This window comes from Pogona vitticeps, chromosome 5 (assembly GCF_051106095.1).
Source record: "Pogona vitticeps strain Pit_001003342236 chromosome 5, PviZW2.1, whole genome shotgun sequence".
Classification (NCBI taxonomy): Eukaryota; Metazoa; Chordata; class Lepidosauria; order Squamata; family Agamidae; genus Pogona; species Pogona vitticeps.
Genome location: NC_135787.1, coordinates 12,143,966 through 12,164,177, shown reverse-complemented (window position 1 = coordinate 12,164,177; position 20,212 = coordinate 12,143,966). Strand labels below are relative to the sequence as shown.

At 42.9% G+C, this 20,212-nt stretch overlaps 1 protein-coding gene across 18 annotated transcripts in view; it reads left to right on the top strand.

Annotated features, from left to right (window-relative positions):
* The window catches only part of SEC31A (SEC31 homolog A, COPII component), a 56,101-nt gene that overhangs the window by 15,731 nt on the left and 20,158 nt on the right, over nucleotides 1-20,212 (top strand). For 14 of the 18 annotated variants that reach the window (XM_020801789.3, XM_020801785.3, XM_020801784.3 and 11 more), the window contains exons 7-20: nucleotides 782-924; nucleotides 1,652-1,751; nucleotides 3,248-3,409; nucleotides 3,932-4,081; nucleotides 5,328-5,561; nucleotides 6,824-6,898; nucleotides 9,222-9,272; nucleotides 10,352-10,432; nucleotides 12,499-12,565; nucleotides 12,712-12,890; nucleotides 13,870-13,996; nucleotides 14,389-14,534; nucleotides 15,141-15,314; nucleotides 16,033-16,206. In XM_020801789.3, coding sequence (XP_020657448.3) covers nucleotides 782-924; nucleotides 1,652-1,751; nucleotides 3,248-3,409; nucleotides 3,932-4,081; nucleotides 5,328-5,561; nucleotides 6,824-6,898; nucleotides 9,222-9,272; nucleotides 10,352-10,432; nucleotides 12,499-12,565; nucleotides 12,712-12,890; nucleotides 13,870-13,996; nucleotides 14,389-14,534; nucleotides 15,141-15,314; nucleotides 16,033-16,206 — 1,863 coding nt within the window. The remainder of the gene's footprint in view (nucleotides 1-781; nucleotides 925-1,651; nucleotides 1,752-3,247; nucleotides 3,410-3,931; nucleotides 4,082-5,327; nucleotides 5,562-6,823; nucleotides 6,899-9,221; nucleotides 9,273-10,351; nucleotides 10,433-12,498; nucleotides 12,566-12,711; nucleotides 12,891-13,869; nucleotides 13,997-14,388; nucleotides 14,535-15,140; nucleotides 15,315-16,032; nucleotides 16,207-20,212) is intronic. The other 4 variants (XM_078394510.1, XM_078394509.1, XM_078394508.1 and 1 more) reach the window with 1 other exon arrangement.

The following is a 20,212-nucleotide window of genomic DNA, read 5'->3' as shown; positions in this document are numbered from 1 at the left end:
TGCCTTTCTTATTTTATTTTTGCACTCCCTTCTCTTGCCCTGTTCTTTCTCTCTCTTCCTCTTGGTACTCATTCATTATCAGAGGAAGACCGCTCTCGCAGTCCCACAGCCAACATGATTCCTGATTAATGAACACTCCCCCCCTTCATCCATAACCGTGCAGCATAATTCAGAGCATGTACATTTCTGAACTCAACTGACAAAAAATCTTTTAAAAAGATGTGCCACATGATTTTGTAGGGAATGAAAAAGAACTGGCGTGCTGCCAAAGTCCCAAAGTGATCATAAGGCCTGTGTTTTAAGGAAGAACAGTCTGAAGATGCTGAAGATGGTGACAGTCCATCCATCTTTTTAAGACAAAATAATGGAAGTGTCTTTCAGGGCCTCCAAAGCGATTTTTAATGTAGCCTTTATGTCAAGCCAAACCCTCCCATCAGATATACACATCAGATAGGTGGAAAGCCATCTGTTTTTTAAATTTGTAATGCCGCCCAGAGTAGGCTTTTGGTGTAGATGGGCAGGGTAAAAGTTTAATTAAAATAAATACATAAATCTAGCTCTTTAAAGCAGAAAAAATGAGGTCTTCCTGAGGACCTCCAAAAAGGGACGCGGTGGCGCTCTGGGTTAAGCCGCAGAAGCCTCTGTGCTGCAAGGTCAGAAGAACAGCCATCATAAGATTGAATCCACGCGACGGTTGTAACTAGGAGCTAATCAGTCTCATTGCAGTCTTGATGGAAAGAAAGAGGGACCTCCTTGATGAAGACTGCTTATCCTGTTTCAGATGCATTGCTCCGGCCTGGCTTGGCATCCGGACGTTGCTACACAAATGGTTCTGGCTTCAGAAGATGACAGGCTGCCTGTCGTCCAGGTGTGGGATCTTAGGTTTGCATCTTCTCCCCTTCGTGTTCTGGAAAGCCATGCAAGGTATGTAGGTTTTCCTCTGAAGTTTTACTTTGTGTGTGTGTATATGTGTGTGTTTAGAATATAAAATACTGTACATTCTGTAGGCATATTGCATCAAGAAATCAATGTTGCATAGTGTATCATGTGGCTTGCATGCAACAGATAATACCTTTGGTGACTGAGGCCATTGGTCTCCAAATGTTAATGTCATTTGTGATATGCCAAGCAAGAAATCAGAATAGGATTTCAGCCATTGGTAAGGTGTTTTTTTTTAAAATGGCTGATACTCAAATTACTACATGCCCCTTTATCACTACAGCTTTGGGTGAGTTAGGGACGTGGTGGCGCTGTGGGCTAAACCGCAGAAGCCTGTGCTGCAGGGTCAGAAGACCAAGCAGTCATAAGATCGAATCCACGTGACGGAGTGAGCGCCCATCGCTTGTCCCAGCTCCCGCCAACCTAGTGGTTCGAAAGCATGCAAATGCAAGTAGATTAATAGGGACCACCTCGGTGGGAAGGTAACAGCGTTCCGTGCCTAAGTCGCACTTGCCATGTGACCACAGAAGATTGTCTTCGGACAAACACTGGCTCTATGGCTTAGAAACGGGGATGATCACCGCCCCCTAGAGTCGAACACTACTGGACAAAAATTGTCAAGGGGAACCTTTACCTTTGAGTGAGTTAATACTGTCTGTGGTTCTGTTATAATCTCTTCTTTGAAGATTAAAGTTTTTTGTGTTTTGCTTAGGGGTATTTTGACCATTGCTTGGAGTATGGCAGATCCTGAACTGTTGCTGAGCTGCGGCAAGGATGCTAGAATTCTTTGTTCCAATCCAAATACAGGAGAGGTAGGACACACAAATAACTTTCAAGACTCTGGAATGAAAAATTACTTCTTATACAAAGAGTTTGCTCCTACTGACTTTGCACTTAGTAGAATGCAAATAGATGGCCAGGCTTTCTGGATTCAGAATTGTTTATTTTCAGGTTCCTAAGGAAACATAAACATGGCAGTCTTATAAAGAGTTTCTATGCTATCTGTTGCAAATGGTTCCTCGTTTTTAAGCCTAGTTCTATAGTTTGATTATATTGTTTTCTTATGAGTTCATCTAGCAGAAGTCTTTGCATCCATTTTGTTATGGGACATAAATGCTCATATTACTTTGTCGTCAAATTTGGATAATCAGATTAAAAACTACAAAACTGCTTTAAAAATCAGATAGCAATAAGCAGAACTTAGAAAAGTGACTTTATAAAAGCTCATTACAAAACCCAAAATAATTCATTGCTGTTAATATTACGTTGTCAGTGACTCATTACATTACTAGTTATTGTCATTTGCTGCTTTTTCAAGTATTTAAATTAAGTAAACATGCTTAGTATTACCAGTTGCTTCTTTGAGGGGGGAAACAATCATTGCCATGTGTTCGTTACTTCCAAAGGTAACATCTTACTTTTGGGCAATGGCAATAAATCAATCCCATTAAAAGCCAATGGAAGTTAAAAAGTAGGCTTCAAATAGTTTGAACATTTTTCAGTCCAGTCCAACAAAAGGTATGACACAGACTGGCAGACCTCTCTAGACATAGCCTCACTATTAACAGTGTCACATCCCTGCTCATTATTACATAGGCCTAAAGAAGGCAAAATATAGTCTCTAATCTTTGATTTAACGTGTTTTGTGCACAGCAAATACACACATATGCAAATGAACCCATTTCTTAAATCCTGGGTTTGCATATGTGCTTTACAAAAAATTAGTGGAGATCCATGAGTTGGGCAAAAAATAATGATCCTTTTAGGCAGAGTGGTTCCCCCCCCTTGTCCTTAGCCCCCACCATTTTTTCCCTTGGGTTTAAAATCTAGTGCCTTAATGGTTCATTTTATTGGATTTGATTCTGAGAGATTCACTGAACGGAGAGAGGAAAGAAAAAGAGGACATTGATGCGAGCGAACACGATAATAAAATAAAGTGTTGTACGGCCTGCTGGACAAGGGTCTCTTCAAATTGAGATCCAGGCTGAACGCTCAGAGGTCAAGGTTTCTCATCTGTTGAGGTCCATTCCTAAGGCCTTCAGATCCCACTTGCAGATCTCCTTGTATCGCAGCTGTGTTCTCCCTCTGGGAGACCCTGCGCTGATTCTCAATACAGGAAATCTTTTGGAATCCAACCATCAGCCATTCTCACAACATGCGCAAGCCAAAAACGAAATAAATCTCAAAAAAGGAGATAGCTCCTTTTAAACCTTTTTATTATTAATGTCATTGTATGTTCTGGCAGTTTATATCATTTATCATAGCCATGATGGTTGTTCTAATGAAACGAGCTTTATTTTGGTCGCAGGTGTTATATGAATTGCCTACTACGACACAGTGGTGCTTTGATGTTCAGTGGTGTCCGAGAAACCCAGCTCTCCTCTCTGCGGCTTCTTTTGATGGGAGGATCAGTATTTACTCAATCATGGGGGGAAGCCCAGACAGCTTGCGGCAGAAGCAGGCCGACAAGGTATGTTAAAAAGCAAAGCAGAACTATATCTCAGACGCTGTAGGATGAAGGATCTCGTAAGGCCAAATCAAATGCTTTAAAATACCTTTGACTTCTCAAAATGATGGTAGATCTTTACTGCTTGGTTTCCACAGTCAGGATTCAGATGAGGGTATTCTCAGATGATAGTCATCTTTTTTTCTATCTTTAATTTTCCCCTGATAGTTCTTGGGGAAATCTAAAACAGTTTTCTGTAAGGCTTTGAACTTTAAAGACTTTATTCCGGAAGAGAGTACAGCTTTGCTATGGTTTTCACATGAGCTGATGGAATTTTGACATAAGCTTTTGATTTTTCAATTTAGTTCAACCCCAGGGCACCTCTTGACTTGCAAACGAACTAAATACAAAAAGCAAGCTCAGAAATTGACAGAATTGTTTAGTTGGGCAAACAAGCTCTGAAATCTTCATTGTGTGGTGCACTCAGAGCTGAATTGTGATATTGAACAGGAATTGCATGCCCAGTTTTCTTTCTCTTTTCGGCAGCTTTCGTCGTCTTTTGGGAACCTCGATCCTTTTGGAACAGGGCAGCCGCTTCCTCCCTTACAGCTTCCTCAGCAGACACCGCAGAGCACAGTCCTACCCTTGAAAAAGCCACCCAAGTGGATTCGCCGACCTGTGGGTGCCTCTTTTTCAGTAAGTGGAAGCCTTTGTGATGTCTACTGTATAGGAAGTTATTGATGTTTTGGTCAGTTTTCTGAAAAATGCATTGTGGACATATCTGCTTTTTTTATAATGATGCTATTCTGGAACAGGAATGACGAGCATGTGGCCCTCTAGTTGCTGCTGATTTAGAAATGTCAGCAAGCTGAAACAATATAGTCAGTGTAAAACATGATGGGAATTGTAGTTGAGCAACATCAGCAGAGTCTCACGTTTTCATATCACTGTTCTAGAGTTTCCCAGCAGATCCAGATCCATAATCTCTAAATCAGAGGAGAGCAATTTGTGGGCCTCCAGATGTTGTTGGAATATACATTCCATCATCCTTAGCAGTGATCATGGGAGCTGTAGTTCAGCAACATCTGGAGGCTTGCAGGTCACCCACTGCGACAGTGCAATCTTGTTTCAAGGTACATCATTGCTCCTTGTGAAGAAGTGGAGTGTGACTATCTGTTTTATGTAATCAAGGAATATTGAAAAGTTTAACGTTATTTTAATTTAATATATTTCAGTGTCACCGTTTTGTGTATTTTAAATCTCCATATATTTTGAGAACAGAAGCACCTGTCCCATGCCAGTGTCCTTCTGATGCTTTGGGGGAATTGTAGACTTTTAAAGCCAAGAATAATAGTATAGACACAGTCTTACATTATCTAGTATCGACAGAGAGTAGTAGCAGTCAATATTGACTATAACTTCCTTGTCTTATTGTGCCTTCATCTGAAAACTCTGTTGAAATTAGGCCTTGGAGAGTACAATAGTCAAGCAAGCTTCAAACAAAAATGGTACATATTTTCTGCTTTTAATTACTTCCTGGGCAAGGGACACTCTAGTTTTAAAAACTTTGAAATGTAACTATCCCATATTTTTTAAACCAAATAAATACAGATAAACATAGCCCAGCTATGTATCATTTAGTGCCAGTTCTCTCTCATGCTGAATTTAGGAGTACAGAATGATGGAGGAATTTTGTTCCTTGGAAGCAGTACAGTAGGACCCCCATATCCTCAGGATTGGTTCCAAGACCACCATAGATACTAAAAACTGTGGATAAGGGGGTCCTACCTGGTTCGGGTGCATTTTTTCCTAGCCTCCAACTATCTACCTGTCCTACAAACGTTCCTCTCATTGAGCAAGACAGTGCTAAGGCTACCTAACATTATTGATGCTGATGCTAATTAGTTAAAACTGTTTCCTGTATGATGTACTTAATTTCCAGTTTGGAGGGAAGTTAGTTACATTTGAGAACAGCAAGCCTCAACAACAAGGAGCAGAGCAGCAGCAACTGCGTTACCATGTCTACGTGAGCCAAGTGGTTACAGAGAAAGAGTTCCTGAGCCGTTCGGATCAGCTGCAGGAGGCTGTGCGGGCAGAAGCTTTCATCAATTATTGTCAGAAGAAGATTGATGCTGCCAAGAATGACTTTGAAAAGAATGTGTGGTCTTTCTTAAAGGTAATTTTAGATGTTGTCTATGTCTTAAAGCTCCCAGACATCTTAAAAGTCCAATATTCCAAAACGATGTGCTCAATTAGGAACCTAGTTTAAACATCATTCTAACCACACTTCAGTTGGCACAGGAATGGGGCATGTCTGACTTTCCAGAGGTGGTTTTTTGAGTGCATAATCCATCAGCCCTGGCTAATTATGCCAGTGGCAGGAAAATAAGTACAGTCCCCCACCCCAAGGACCATATGCTGATCGTGCAGGTTCTGCTCAAGGACACAGTCTTACATTATCTATGAGCAGAGCTTTTCATTCTTCAAAACAGAAGATAACTAGGACAAGAAACGAAAATGGGCAAGGAATTAGTAGTGTCTCCTATTTTGACTTTATCTAACCCTGCTGTCCCATCTTCTCTCAAGTGACACGCAGACCGGGATTTTATTTTGTTTCCAACCTTGTTTCCAAGTTTTTAATGTAAAGAGCAGAATGAAAATAAAATAGGGCTACAGGGAGAAAGCTGACGTGTAAATGCTCCTGGTTCTTTACCAGGAATGTTCATAGGAGCTCTATGGTGTGGAAATAGAGACAAACATTCAGGGGTTTATTGCTGTTCTGGCAGGGAACAGTGGAAATTGCTGTGCTTTGCAAGTGTGCAAGATCTTTTTTCCCCATCTCACTCTTAGAAACCTTGAGTACATCCACCAAGTTTCAACCTCAGTTGGTGTCAGTTTCCACCTTTCATCCCTTCCCATCATCCCTTCCCATAGCCTAATGTGAGTGCCCACGCATTTCAGAGGAGGCAGTATGCCTTTCACCTTAAGGATAATTTAATTTATCTGTGGATAGCTTGTGGACGTGTAGGCGGTGCTGCGGGTTAAATCGCAGAAGCCTCTGTGCTGCAAGGTCGGAAGACCACCATTCGTAAGATCGAATCCACGTGACGGAGTGAGCTCCCGTTGCTTGTCCCAGCTCCTGCCAATCTAGCAGTTCGAAAGCATGCAAAAATGCGAGTAGATAATTAGGTACCACTCGGTGGGAAGGTCACAGCGTTCTGTGTCTAGTCACGCTTGCCACCTGACCAAGGAAAATGTCTTCGGACAAACACCACCTCTATGGCTTGGAAACGGGGATGAGCACCGCGCTGTAAAGTCAGACACGACTGAACTAAATGTCAAGGGGAACCGTTACCTAATATTTAGAAGACAATTTGTGGGATTGGGAAGAGGCTAGAAACCTTTTCTAAGATGTCTTCCTTCAAATTTTTCATAAAGGTGCATTTTGAAGAGGATTCACGTGGCAAGTATCTGGAGCTCCTCGGGTACAGGAAGGATGATCTGGGGCAAAAGGTAAATGAATAATGGTTAATATGTTAGATGATTTTTAAAAGAAAATGTATTTAGGCAAAGCTCTCATTGAACTACAAATGGGTTCTGGTGCGGGGACGTTATGAGGGTATTAGTGGAAATTTGACATGATAAGCAGTTGAGTTTTCTGTACAGTGGTGCCCTGCATATCGATGATAAACCATTCCAGAAAAATCATCGCTATACGGATTCGTCGCTGTAGGGGACAAAAAAGCCCATAGAAACGCATTAAAACATGATTAATGCGTTCCTATGGGCTTCAAACTCACCGTTCAGCGAAGATCCTCCATAGCGCGGCCATTTTCGATGTTTGGTAAGGGAGGAATCCGTCCCAGAAACAGCGGGCGGCCATTTTGAAACCGTCAGTCAGCTGTTATAAAAGCATTGCTATGATCGGAACCAATCATAGCAAAGCGAATTTCCACTGCCAGCCAGCCCCGGACGACGCCCGGCCTCCTTGCCGGGGCTGTCCCGGGGCGCACACGGGTGGGCCGGAGGGTCTTTCTCTGGTGAGCAGCGGGCTGGAGGGAAGGAAGGGGCGTGCCAGCCACCGCTAGTGAGCCAACCCCGGACTCCTGGTCTCCTTGGCGGGTGAGGAGGGGATCTCTGGCACGCCGCCCCCCCCATCCAGCCACTGCCACCCTGATCCCGGTCCCCGGTGGGCGCCTCCTCCTTTGCAGTGCCTCCCGCTGCAACTGCTCTCTGGCTCGGCGCCCCAGGGGGTGCTGTGCGCAGGGATCGGGGCCAGGCCCTTCACCCCTCCTTCCCTCCCTCCTCCCGAGGCGCCGATCAGCTGTTTGCTTTGCCTTGATCCGTTCCCCAAGCAGGGAACTGATCATCGCAAAGCGAAATTCCCCCATAGGGAACATCGGAAAATGATCGCAAAAGCAATCACAAAATCTTCATTGCAAAGCAATTTCATCGTTATACGATGCAATCGCTATGCGAAGCACCACTGTATATAGAATTGAAGCCCTAGTTGTATGATTTGGTAGAGTCTAGTCCCTAAACCAGCACATCATTTATCCATCATCTTTATTGGTGAGGAAAGGCGAGAGGCATTTACTGCCCTTTGGATTAGGACTTCATGTGAGAAGGCTTGAGGAATAGGCTTCCTTAACCATCCTCAAGTGTTTCATTTTGCATTAGCTACTGTCATATTTTAGACTGTTGGAAAAACACAGAGCCGTAGATGTTTTTCTGCAGAAATTTATCATTCGGAGAAATGTGTGGGCAAGCACGCTGGTGGCCTGTATATTGATGGCTCTGAATCATTAAGGAGAACCAGCTGGTCGCTCTCTCCTTAAATCAGCTATCCTAATAGCTGTGAGAATCAGAAGCAGTGGCCTTCCTGACAGAGTCTTTGATTTTGGATCCCAGCACCTTTTAAACACTTGCTGCTTTCTATTTATTCCTCTTGCTGTCAAAGCGGGCTCTCCTGCTGTTCTGGTTTTGTAATAAGGGGAAGTAAAACGCAGCTCTCTGGCTTTGGCTCACTGTCAGCGTTGTCAAGATTTGCTAGTGTTTTCAAGCAAGTTGGAAGAATTGGCATCATCAGGAATATTTAATGTGGCACGGCAGGGCATTTGCTAACGTGCTTTTTAATCCTGATTAATTTTTCAGAGGGAAACCAGATGCCCTTTTCATAATATCTTCCCTTCTTAATATTCCAGGGAATTTCTAATTCTTTATAATCTCTGGCATAGAGTTGCTAAAATAACTTCGATTTGCAGAAGTTGTTGGTGCTAAAATATACTGCAGGATCCAGTTCTTTTAATTAGAGATACTTGAGGGATTCCTGCAGTTACCTACTGATATGGGAACACTGCTTACAAACGTGATAAAAGGCCCTTTCTACCCTGCACAAAGTATTTTTACCCCACTCATCAGCAAGAAGGGCTTGTAGAATGGCTTATGTTTGACTGATCAAAACAAGGCAGCCTGCCCATGAGCTTATAGTATTAAAGATAGAGCATGAAAGGAAAAAGGGAATGAAGGGGGGAGGCATAAGAAGGAATTACTGCATCCATTTCTGGCATCACTTCTGTCTTGCTTTTGTGGTTTGTTTAATTTTGTTGCATACGGTCTCCTGACTGGTAAAAGTCGGATAAAAAAAGGTTTAAAAGAAATATATATTTTTTGTAATTATAAAACTACTCCATGGAAACTACTGTGTGAATTTGAGATTGGCAAGTGAAAGAATAAAACCAGAGTAGTAGAGAAGTGTCATGTAAAGAACTGAGGTAGCTGATGTGCTGTTTTATTCTTCAAGAGAAAAGAAGTATTCTCTTCGCCTTCCTTTCAGATTTCTTCTGCTCTCAATAAAGAGCGCCTTCACGGTAGAGAACTAGATCAGGTAAGAAAGAAAATATTACCTTCTGATTCATGCAGATTTTATTCATGTTTTGGAGTTAAGCACGCCTTCAACTGAAAACTTGTTTCCGTGGCATTTTAGTGAATTATACATTCTGTATCCTACAGTTACTCAGCCACTCCAATTAACTTCACTTCTTAGAGATATATTCTCTTTGACCCAAGAAATATGATTTTATCTTGGCAGTTTTTACAATCCTGTTCTAGTCTCTATTGTAGCCTTTTCTGTTGCTGTTTAGGTGCCTGGCAATCAAATATCTCTGTGTTACCTTTTTCAGCTTTTCTGAAAAGATTTATTGCACTTAAGTTTCCACTGAGTCATTGATTCTTCAAATAATAAAAGCTTTTTAAAAAGAAGAAAAATATTGTGCCTGATGTTCCAGTTTGTGAGGAACATGAATTGCAGAAACACAACTAAATCTACAAAAGGAAAATAGCCATGCTTTGTATGGCAGGAATGCCAGCCTTTTGATGCAACAGCCAAGTTTTCTTGCATGAGACTTTATCCTTTTTACCATCTCCTCTGGAGTAGAAATGGCAGTTTAAACTCATTCGGACACTTCCTCTTCTCTTTATGATTAATCACAGTTCTAAATCTAATCTTAATTATGGTGAATTTAGCAAGTGAGGTTCAGTAAATCTACTTTGACCTCGCCTTTTTGAATATAACTAAATATTAACCAGCATGCAAATTTAATTAAACAGGGAGCTGTGCATTTGTATAGGGTTATCTTTTGCTAAGGGTTCTCTGGTATTTCTTTTACTTTCATTCCTCTCTGAATACAGGCTGTGCCTGAAGTTCTTGTGGGCAGTTCCAAACTTATGTGCTGGCCTGCAAGGACTCTCCTGCAGTGCTGTATTGTGACAGGCATCAGTCAGTGTCTGTTAAATCATATAGAAAGGGAAGTAGAGGAATTAAAATGGGTACCCATTGTTGGACCATAGGCTTGCTTGTACTAGGGCTTGCACTTGGCCATTGGGGACTGTTGAGTTTGGCTTAACTGCCCTGGTGCCTATCTCTGCTTCAGTCACTGCAATAACCTTTTTTCATCTGTGAGAAAGGCTCTTGAGGAATCTGACCAGCCTGCACAGATGGACGGTGAGGAGAGTCTGGCTTCTGCTATGGATCAGCTCTTGGGAGAGGTATTAATCCTGTCTTGTGCTAAATTTCTTACCCATGGAGGTGCTTACTGGTGTGCTTCAAGCAGTCTATGTTTGCTCCTGAAAGTGGTTTGTGATAGTTAATATGCACTGGAGGGGGTGTTACATTCATATTTTGTCATCAACTTGTGTACACGCATAGGCACATGCATACATACACACACATGTAAATCAAAAACCTATTGTAGATTTATGCCTGCATAAGGGAAGCCACATAAACTTTGACAGTAGATTTCCCCTTGTTGACAAGGTGCATTACTTGAACTCCTCAATCAGACATGCTACAAAGAATATTACCAACACCTTATTAATGAGCATCAGGGTGTTGCCCAGGTTTACACAGGTGTAATTTGGCAGTAGGATTCTTGTGGTACACAGAAAACAAACACAGAGAGAGAGCGAGAGCTCTGAATATAGTCAGTGTATGCTGGTATGTAGAGGATATACCCGTATTTTTCCGTGTATAAGACACCCCCATGTATAAGACACCCCCCACTTTTCTAATCCAAAATTAAGAAATCTAAGTGGGGTTTAGCAAGTGTAGGGGGAAAGGGATCAAAGCACTGCAAGATCGCTTTGATCCCTGCTTTCCCCTCCACTTGTTTATGTTCTGTCCTCAGCTTACTTCCGTGTACTGTGTAAGATGACCCTCAATTTTTAGTCTAAAGATTTTAGACAAAAGTATAGTCTTATACATGGAAAAATAGGGTAGATATAGGCACAAGGTTACATTGATGAATTATAAACATGCATATGTAACTGTATTCATGTGTGCACTAGGATAACATAAAAGCATGCAGTGATACGTCTGCATACTGTATATTCAACACTTATCCAGAAATCCCTGTTCCGGGTACAAAGTAGAACTTTGCAACTTGAGTAAATATGACAGTTAACCTATATTGCTTATATTTCCTGTGATCGAATCCTCTGCTCCACTGCCAGATACCAAGACTCCCCTAAGGTGGAGATAACGAGGGTCCGGCCCCCTGGGGCCGGACCGTCCACTCACCGTTCTGCTGCTGCTGCTGTGGGCTCCACGCTCCCTTCCGATTGCTCCGGAGCCCACGGTGGATTAGCCGCTCCTGGCAGAAGGCAGGATGACAAGCCAGGTCAAAGAGTGGCTAATCCATCGCGGGCTCTAGAGCGATAGGAAGGGAGTGTGGAGCCTGCAGGAGCCGCAGAACGGTGAGTGGATGGTCTGGCCCCAGGGGGTTGGACCGTCGTTATCTCCACCTGTGTGGGGGGTATTTGTATACGAATACCCCCATCTCTAGCCAGGACTGCCGCTGGTGCTGCTTATGGTGCAGTGGAGTTCCTGAACCCCTTTTTGTGCGCATGGACAGCTTTCTGACAGGAGGGGGCTGCAGTGCTAAGGTGACTTAAGAAAGAAGCTCCCAAGCTCTTCAGAATGTGGTCCGAGAGGTAAAATGAACTGGACAAGATTCGCTGGGCTTCCTTGTTATACCGGACAGAATGGAACACTTGAGTTGTGTTTCCTTTTGTCTGTTATAAGTGTGCCTAAGAATGTGCTTAAGCTCAGAAGGTATATATTTAACTGAAAATTTTTGTACTTGCATATCACCTCCATAAGGATTCTCGCCAGTCAAAAGAAACAAGGCTATTTTTTAAGTATTTTCACATGTGTGAAACAAAGCTGGAGTATATGATGCATTGAGCCTGTTATACCTTAAAAGTCTGGCTGTGGAACCGGAGGCTGAGGTTCCCAATCCCAACTGTACCTCCAGGGAGGAGGCTAAGATCCCGTGGTGGCTGCCACCTGTGTAGCCTTGGACGAGCAGAGTCACCCCAGAAGGAGGGACTGGTCAACCACATCTCAGTACTTTGTATCTAGACAACTCTGCAAGTTGGAATGGATTTGAGGGCAGAAAATCACTACAAGTTGTGCTGTAAACTTGGCACGTGCCATCCACTAAGAAAGCACCTGTGGATATTTTAATAAAAGTGACATGCATTCCAAAAGGATGTATTTAAACATGCTCTCTAGACGACATTTGATGCAATTGCATTCTTCTTCTTTTTGCTAGAATGCGGACGACGAGACTGAAGCCTTTCCGTCCTCAAATGAAACATTCAACATTTCTGTCACTGAAGGTAAAAACAACAAAGACATGTTTTTCTCCCAAAAGAACACCCAGGTGACAGAACATGGATTAAATTTGAATGCTTTACATATACTTTGTCAAGCTGCAATGGCAATAACCAGTTTTTGCTCTCCCCCCACCCCACCCCCGATACAGATATCGATGGCTTGATCACTCAGGCTTTGCTGATGGGTAACTTTGAAAGTGCCGTTGACCTCTGCCTCTATGACAATCGCATGGCTGATGCCATCATACTGGCTATAGCCGGGGGCCAGGAGCTGCTGTCCAGGACGCAGAAGAAATATTTCGCGAAGACGCGAGGCAAAATTACCAGGGTATGTAGGCATTTGACAAAAATCTGTGTACAGTGGTGCCTCGCATAGCGAGGTTAATCCGTTCCGGATTAACCTTCGCTATAGCGAAACATCGCTAAACGGAAATAAAAAAGCCATAGAAACGCATTCAACTTCGTTCAATGCATTCCTATGGCTTTAAAACTCACCGTTAAGCGATCTTCCTCCATAGCGCTGCCATTTTCGCGCCCTCGGTAAGCGAGGGCAGGGCGCGAAAATGCGGTGTGGACCTTCCGGCGGCCATTTTGGAACCACCGATCAGCTGTTCTCCCCCGCTTCGTTATGCGATATTCGCTAAGCGAATCGCTTAGCGAATATCGCAAAGCGAAAAAACGCCATAGGGGCCATCGCTGAGCGAATGCTCCAGCGATGGCCCAGAGCCCCTCGTTAAGCAATTTAATCGCTCAACGGGGCGCTCGTTAAGCGAGGCACCACTGTACTCACAAACTCAGTGTTTTATCCACAAGACCAGACAGAAATCTAGAAAAACGGAGTAATCCAGAGATCAGTTCAAGAGAACAGTATCTTTTCCTGCCCATCAATATAAGATCAGTGGTTAATATCATCTTGGTGGATTTTATAACTGTAACAAGCCATTGTGCAAGCGATTCTGATGTTAGAAAAGCTGTGTCAGCTCATACCCACTTAAAGATTCTGCACATGGTGTTGTACAGTTGGCAGCCCTTCATTCATTTGAACAACCACTCTGTGCATGCTCTGCTCTCATGTAATGTCACATCTTGTTCCGTGTATATGGTTATACTGCACGCAAATAGAGTACTAACACATCAGAGTTTAGGGAGATACAGTGAATTCAAGCAATGGACCATTACTGATGCAACAGGCCAGTAGAGAATGATCTGTGAGGATTGCCTCTGAGATGGCTTTAGGATACTTTGGGTTCCCAAATGAATTCTGAATGCACTTATCTGTATGTGCCTTTTCCCCCTTTTTTTTGCAGCTCATCACTGCAGTTGTGACCAAGAACTGGAAGGAGATTGTCCAGTCATGTGACCTACAAAATTGGAGGGAAGCTCTGGCCGCTGTGTTGACTTATGCTAGGCCAGATGAATTTGCAGCTCTTTGTGGTAAGAAATATAGGCAGAAGTGAAGCAGTGTGTTACTCCCTTTAATTTGAATAAATATCATTCATGTCACATTTTCCTTAAGAGAAATCAAGCATAGGTACATCAGTATATAACTGCGAGGCTCATATACTTCCCCCTTCTTCTGTTTCTCACATGCCAATTCTCTCCTTGTTTTTGTGAGTTTTATAACTGTGGTTTGCTACAACCAGGCCTCTAGATGTGACAGTAAACAATAGTTAGATGAAACCAGCTGATGGAGAAAGGCATGTAAGAATAGGAAAGTGTGTGTAAGTTCGTAGCACATTCTGATCAGATGTTTATGTTTAAAAAATTTTAAGGTTGTCTTGGTCTATTCAGATACTCACATCTTGTGTGTTATACCTGTTTCTTAGATTTGTTGGGTGCCAGACTTGAAAGTGAAGGTGACAGTCTTCTGCAGAACCAGGCCTGTTTGTGTTACATTTGTGCTGGGAATGTAGAGAAATTGGTTGCCTGCTGGACTAAAGCTCAGGATGGAAACAGCCCCCTCTCTCTGCAGGTCAGTGTCTTCATCCATTGGTTCCCTGCGGCCGGGTCTCTGGACATCTGGAAGTGCCTTCAAAAATTTCCATTCTCCTTTGGGTGCAAGCTCTTACCCCAGTGTGCTTTAATGATTTGGGTGCAACCCACTGCAGTTTGACATGCCCAGTAATCCACAGTGGAGCTAGTGGATGTTTGCATGGTGTCCGCTAAAGAAGCATCCAGAGCACAAATTTTAAGCGTCCAAAAAAGAAGACCAGGAAGTTGGCTTCCACAGCAGTATATACAGTATGTTTAAAATTCACAAGGGAATAACCAGCCCTTGACCTTTGATTTGGGAAGTCCTCTATACATTGGCTGCTTGTTCCACTCAGTATTAATAGCATAATGGGGAATCGAACTCCCATGCCTAAACCACTGAGCTATTCATTAGATCACTCATAAATATGTTTGAACTTGCTTATGGGTTCAAATGTAGGTTGCAGAGAAAATGTGACATGTCATGGAAAGCCCCCTAGTAATCCCTTTTCAATTTACGCGTGCCACACATTGTGAGTAAAGCTCTGACTGGAGCTTCTCACCCACGGATGGCTTTTATTTATCTTTCCCCATTTTAACCTTGCAGGACCTCATCGAAAAAGTGGTAATCTTGCGCAAGGCAGTCCAGCAGACGCAGGTGATGGATGGCAATGCTGTTGGGGCTCTTCTAGCTGAGAAGATGACGCAGTATGCCAACCTCTTGGCTTCCCAGGGCAGCATTGCTGCTGCGCTAGCTTTCCTTCCTGCTAACACCAGTCAGGTAGATGGGATTCATTTTATTCTTTGTCTTTTTTTCACTTTATGCTAGATGAGTCCACCTTGAATTTAGCAATGGGGGAGGCATTTTGTAGTTTTGTTGATCGTTGTAAGCCAGAGTCCTTTTTTAAGGAGAAAGGTGGGTTAAAAATATTTTAAATAAATAAATGAAAATTTCCCTCGAAAGTGGGCTTGGGTGGGAGTGGGTGGGAGAGACTGAACATTGCATGATATCCTGCACCAGAAATATCAGTAGATTTGAGGGAAGGGCTTGAAATAGAAGTCAAGATGTCACTGGAATTGTAGGACTTGATGCTAGTATGATTTCTTCGCTATCATAGTTGCACAACTGTGGTACATTCCTTCACCCTTGACTTGTCTCTCTTCCCTTCCCTTTGCTCCCCTCCCTCCCTCCCTCCCTGAAGAGCATCTTCCTCTTTATTGATTATTTTGCTGATAGAACTTCTTCTCTCCCTCTTGCTGGAGAAGATGGAAGAATCTCATTTCCTGCCTTTCACCTTGTGTGCATGATGCTCTTAAGTCCTCAGTACTGTGATCATGAACTGTCCTGTTTTTTAAGTGACTTAATAAAGAATGAAGAGTATATGCACCCTGGATTAAAGTGGTCAAAATTTGGGATACCAGAAGGTGCCAAGCTCGCTCGTGGGGGGTCTGTATCTGTGTGGGTTGGTAGCTGATCTGTTGTTTTCAATGGTTTGCAGCCTATCATTGTGCAGTTGCGCGAGAGGATTTGTAGAGCTCAAGGAGAGCTTCCCAGGGGCCCAGAGGCGCCGAAGGCACCTTATGAAAGGCAGCCTGCAGCCAAGGGAAGAGTAGGCCCTGCTGCGGGCCAGATGCAGATGCCACAAGTCCCAACACAGCAATATTATCAGCAGGTAAGGGGCACCTTCAGCAGAACTGTTAGGCCTGTGATTATGTTGTGGAATGGTTCCATCCAGTATTGTGTGCATCATGGTCAATAGTGTCTGTACGAAAAGCTTCTTAAAAGCCTCTAAAGGAGCAACTTGTGTGCGCCTCTTACAGTTTCTGTAAATAAATCTTGTCCTCATCTTTCTGAAAGCGCTTTAAGAAATCTCACCTACCCGTCTGCCTGAGTATACCTGCAATGACAAACAAGCTTTGATGCATGCAAAATGCACTTTAAATGCTAAGTGTTTAATCTGAAATGTTGCTTGGAAGTTTTCTGTCTGTCTCTCCCCGTCGCCAGCATCTTGCTTTAATTCCTTATGCATTTTTTGGTTTCAGTTCAGAATAGGCTGCCTGTTTTACCTCCAAAACTTATGACTCCTTAGTCTACATAATTGCTTGTAGCTGATTTAGCCCATTTTATTGCAGAAGTCTTTTCTCTTGCTTGTCTATGGAGAGCAAGAATCTTCCCACAGGTTACCAAGTAGGGAAGTGTTTATAAACTGTAATATTGCTGTGCTTCATCATTCAAGCTTCAGGGCACAAATGACTAACACAGTCATTTGTGACCATGTGGTAAGAGACTATTTTTATAGTAACCAGTAAGGCTGTTTTTTGGTTGGAGGAATTAAAACTTGCACCTAATTTTTTTTTCTATTCGCCAACTAAATCATGCAGGGCCAGCATTAGAAGGGCTGACTTTGGAAGTCTTGTGTTTTCCTGTTCTTCTTTCCCCATGCACATGTTCTTGCATGTGAGGAAGGGGCACCAGATAAGACCTTACTTCTTCCGTCCTCCCTTCTTGCTCTTATATCCATTGGTTTTGCAGTTGCTTCTGTTGATACTTCAACTCGAAAGCAATGTTGCAAAACCCACTTTTGTTTTTAAACCTTACAATCAAGTCAGGCAGTATATGAGCAATTCAAGAGAAGGTGCATACACAGCCAAAGGCATGGTTGGGATGGTCTTTTATTGTATCATACAAAAGAACGTGCAGATGCAGGAGTCAGGTAAGCAGTGAACTAGAGATGGACAGAAATCCTGTCCCGCCTACTCCATAGAGTCTGAGTAGGTGGCTCCTGGTAGCAGGCGGGGCTGCAAAGTGCCAAACCCCTGTTCAAACGAGAAACAAGCAGAGACACAAATCGGCAATTTGTTCCCATCTCTAGTTCTGTCTGTAGAATTATCTATTACTGACCTGCATGAATTGGTTAGTAGGTTAATAGGAGGCTGTAAAGAAAAGAGGTGTTTAGAGGTCCAGTCCTCATAGTAGGCGAACAACAGAGTGGTCTATTAGATCAGATGGGCGGGATACGAATCAAATCAAATAAATAAATAAATAAACAATGGAAGTGTCATTAAGGTTTGGAAAATGCCATTGTTGAAGACTACTGTGGATGGCAAGAAAAATTTGGAAGCAGTTAATTAGAACCTTGGAATTAATATAGGAATATGCTAAAAAAAATCCCAAGCCTCTCTTCATGCCACACTATTTTAAATGAATGCCTGGTTCAGATCCTGATGTGTAAAAGTACACTAGCATTAAAGAAACGATGACGGTAAGGAAAGAGTTCCAAGGTAAAGGTTCCCCTTGACATTTAGTCCAGTCGTGTCCGACTCTAGGGGCCAGTGCTCATCCCCGTCTCCAAACCATAGAGCCAGCGTTTGTCCGAAGACAGTTTCCGTGGTCAAGTGACCAGCATAACTAGACACGGAACGCCGTTACCTTCCCACCGAGGTGGTGCCTATTTATCTACTTGCATTTGCATGCTTTCAAACTGCTAGGTTGGCAGGAGCTCACTCCATCGTGTGGATTCGATCTTACAACTGCTGGTCTTTGACCTTTCAGCACAGAGGTTTCTGCGGTTTAACCTGCAGCGCCACCACATCCCCTAAAGAGTTCCTGCTTTCCTCCAAAAGCTCACGCCAGTTGCCTTCCATGATTGCACATGTCTTGTGTGAGTCCCAGGAACTCATTGATCACCATCCATTTCCCCCTTCTGGTGATGCCATCACCTTTATACAGTGTACTTTACACAACAGTTTTTTTCCATTAATTAATAGCACCGTAGCTGACTTTTTAAAGCATCAACAATTTTCAGTGGTGATCTTCTGAAGGATTGTTTTTTGGTAGCAGATGGCTGTATTAAGCACGATGACGAACAGGGTAGCAAGGTTCCTTTGTCGGCTTTTGTTTTTCTCCCTGTCAAGTCTGTGATACAGTGGAGGAAGCTGCCAAGAGACTGAGTACCCATTGGAAAGAAACGTGTATAAAAATGAAGCGAAACGAAGATCTTACTTGATCTTATGTGGTTAGTAGACATTAAAGGAGAAGAAATTCCACAAAGGATAAGATTTCTTTCCAAGGAACATTAGAGTCGATCCTTCTTTGCCATCCTCCAAATGGATGGTTAAAGTTGCCCTCCAACTGCTGGCCCCCAATGTTTTTGGACTATAAGTGCTATCATTTCAAGCAATTGCAACTCTTGGCCCAGGTAGTCTTCAGATACGTTTGGACTACAAGTCCCATCATTCCCCAGCTAACACTGCCAGTGGCAATTCAGGGTTCAATAAAAGATCTCTGGAGAGCACCAGTTTAGGGAAGGTTTGTAGAGGACGTACTTATTCTTCCAGGCTGTCAAGCAGCTGTGGATCTTTTTTTTCCTGATTCTGTTCTGTTTTTTTCTGATTTCTGTTTTTCTGAATCCCTGACTTTTAACTGTAACAGTGCTTTTCCTTCTTGTCAGAAAGTAGCTTGGGGGGGGGTCATTTTTAGGGCTAAAAGGTACCCTATCCCTATTTTTATACAAATAAAGTTTTGTCACACCATTCACAAAAGAATCCAGGGAAATGTATAGTCTTTTCTCTGCTTTTCTACCATTTATTACACGGACATTTCAGAGCGGAATGACATTATCTCAGCAAATGTTACATTCAGCCGGCATTTGACAAGATAATGTTTTAATACAGAGGAGGAGGGGAAGAACAGTTGAAAGAGCTGAATACATAGCGCCTGGAGAGGAGGAGATCAGTGAACAAAGTAAGACAGCTGTCTCCACGTGTCTGAAGGTCTTGCGTGGAACAGATGGAGCCAACTGGTCCTCTGTAGTTGCAGAGGCATGGAAGCAGTAAACAAAGATTGTTTGGGGGGGGGTGTGTCAGTTTCAGCCTAACGGTATGGTGGAACAGATTGCTTTGGAAACGGGTGGGCCCTCTCTTTCTGCAGACATTAAGCAGAGGCTGGAGAGCCATCTGCCAGGGAAGCTGTCTTTACAATGTGCATTGTGAACCTTGCATTGTCGCTAGGTGACCCTGACCGAATTAGCCATTCTTTGGTGAGAGTGATGGATCCTCAATGCTTTCACAGATGTCTGTGCAGTTCTAGTTTTGGCCAGATGTTAAGGGATACAACTCTGATGACATTCAAAGCTTCTTTTAGTGTAAACTTATACAAATAGGGTTTAACTGATCAGGATTGTCCCCATGACCATGGTTGAAGTGTGTTTTCAGATCAGGGCAACTGGGGAATCATGGCTAGCTTTAAACATGCTCCCAACAATACCCAATATAAGTGAAAGACATGTTGCTAAAACAAATAACGGGAGGAAAATTCACACAGCAAAGAAAGGTACAGTATTAGGGACCTCTTCCTCCGTCCTGTTATCTCGGTATCTAGGCTGCTAGTTTCCAACGAGGAATGCTGTGATGCTGAAGGGCAAAGTATGTTATTAAAAACAAGTGATGCACTCAATCTTTGAAGTTATGTGTTTATATTCAGGCTTGAAAGAAAGTATTGATTCCGGATTGTGTGTGTGTGTGTTTGAATGTGAAAGGGCAAATTACAGACACATGCATGTGTTTGAGTTTTCTGTTTGCACAGACTATCAACAAAAATGGTGTGATATTTGTGTCTTTGTTTATGAGATTCCCCCTTCCTGTATCTTAATTACATTTTGCACCGTTTCTTGATTTAAA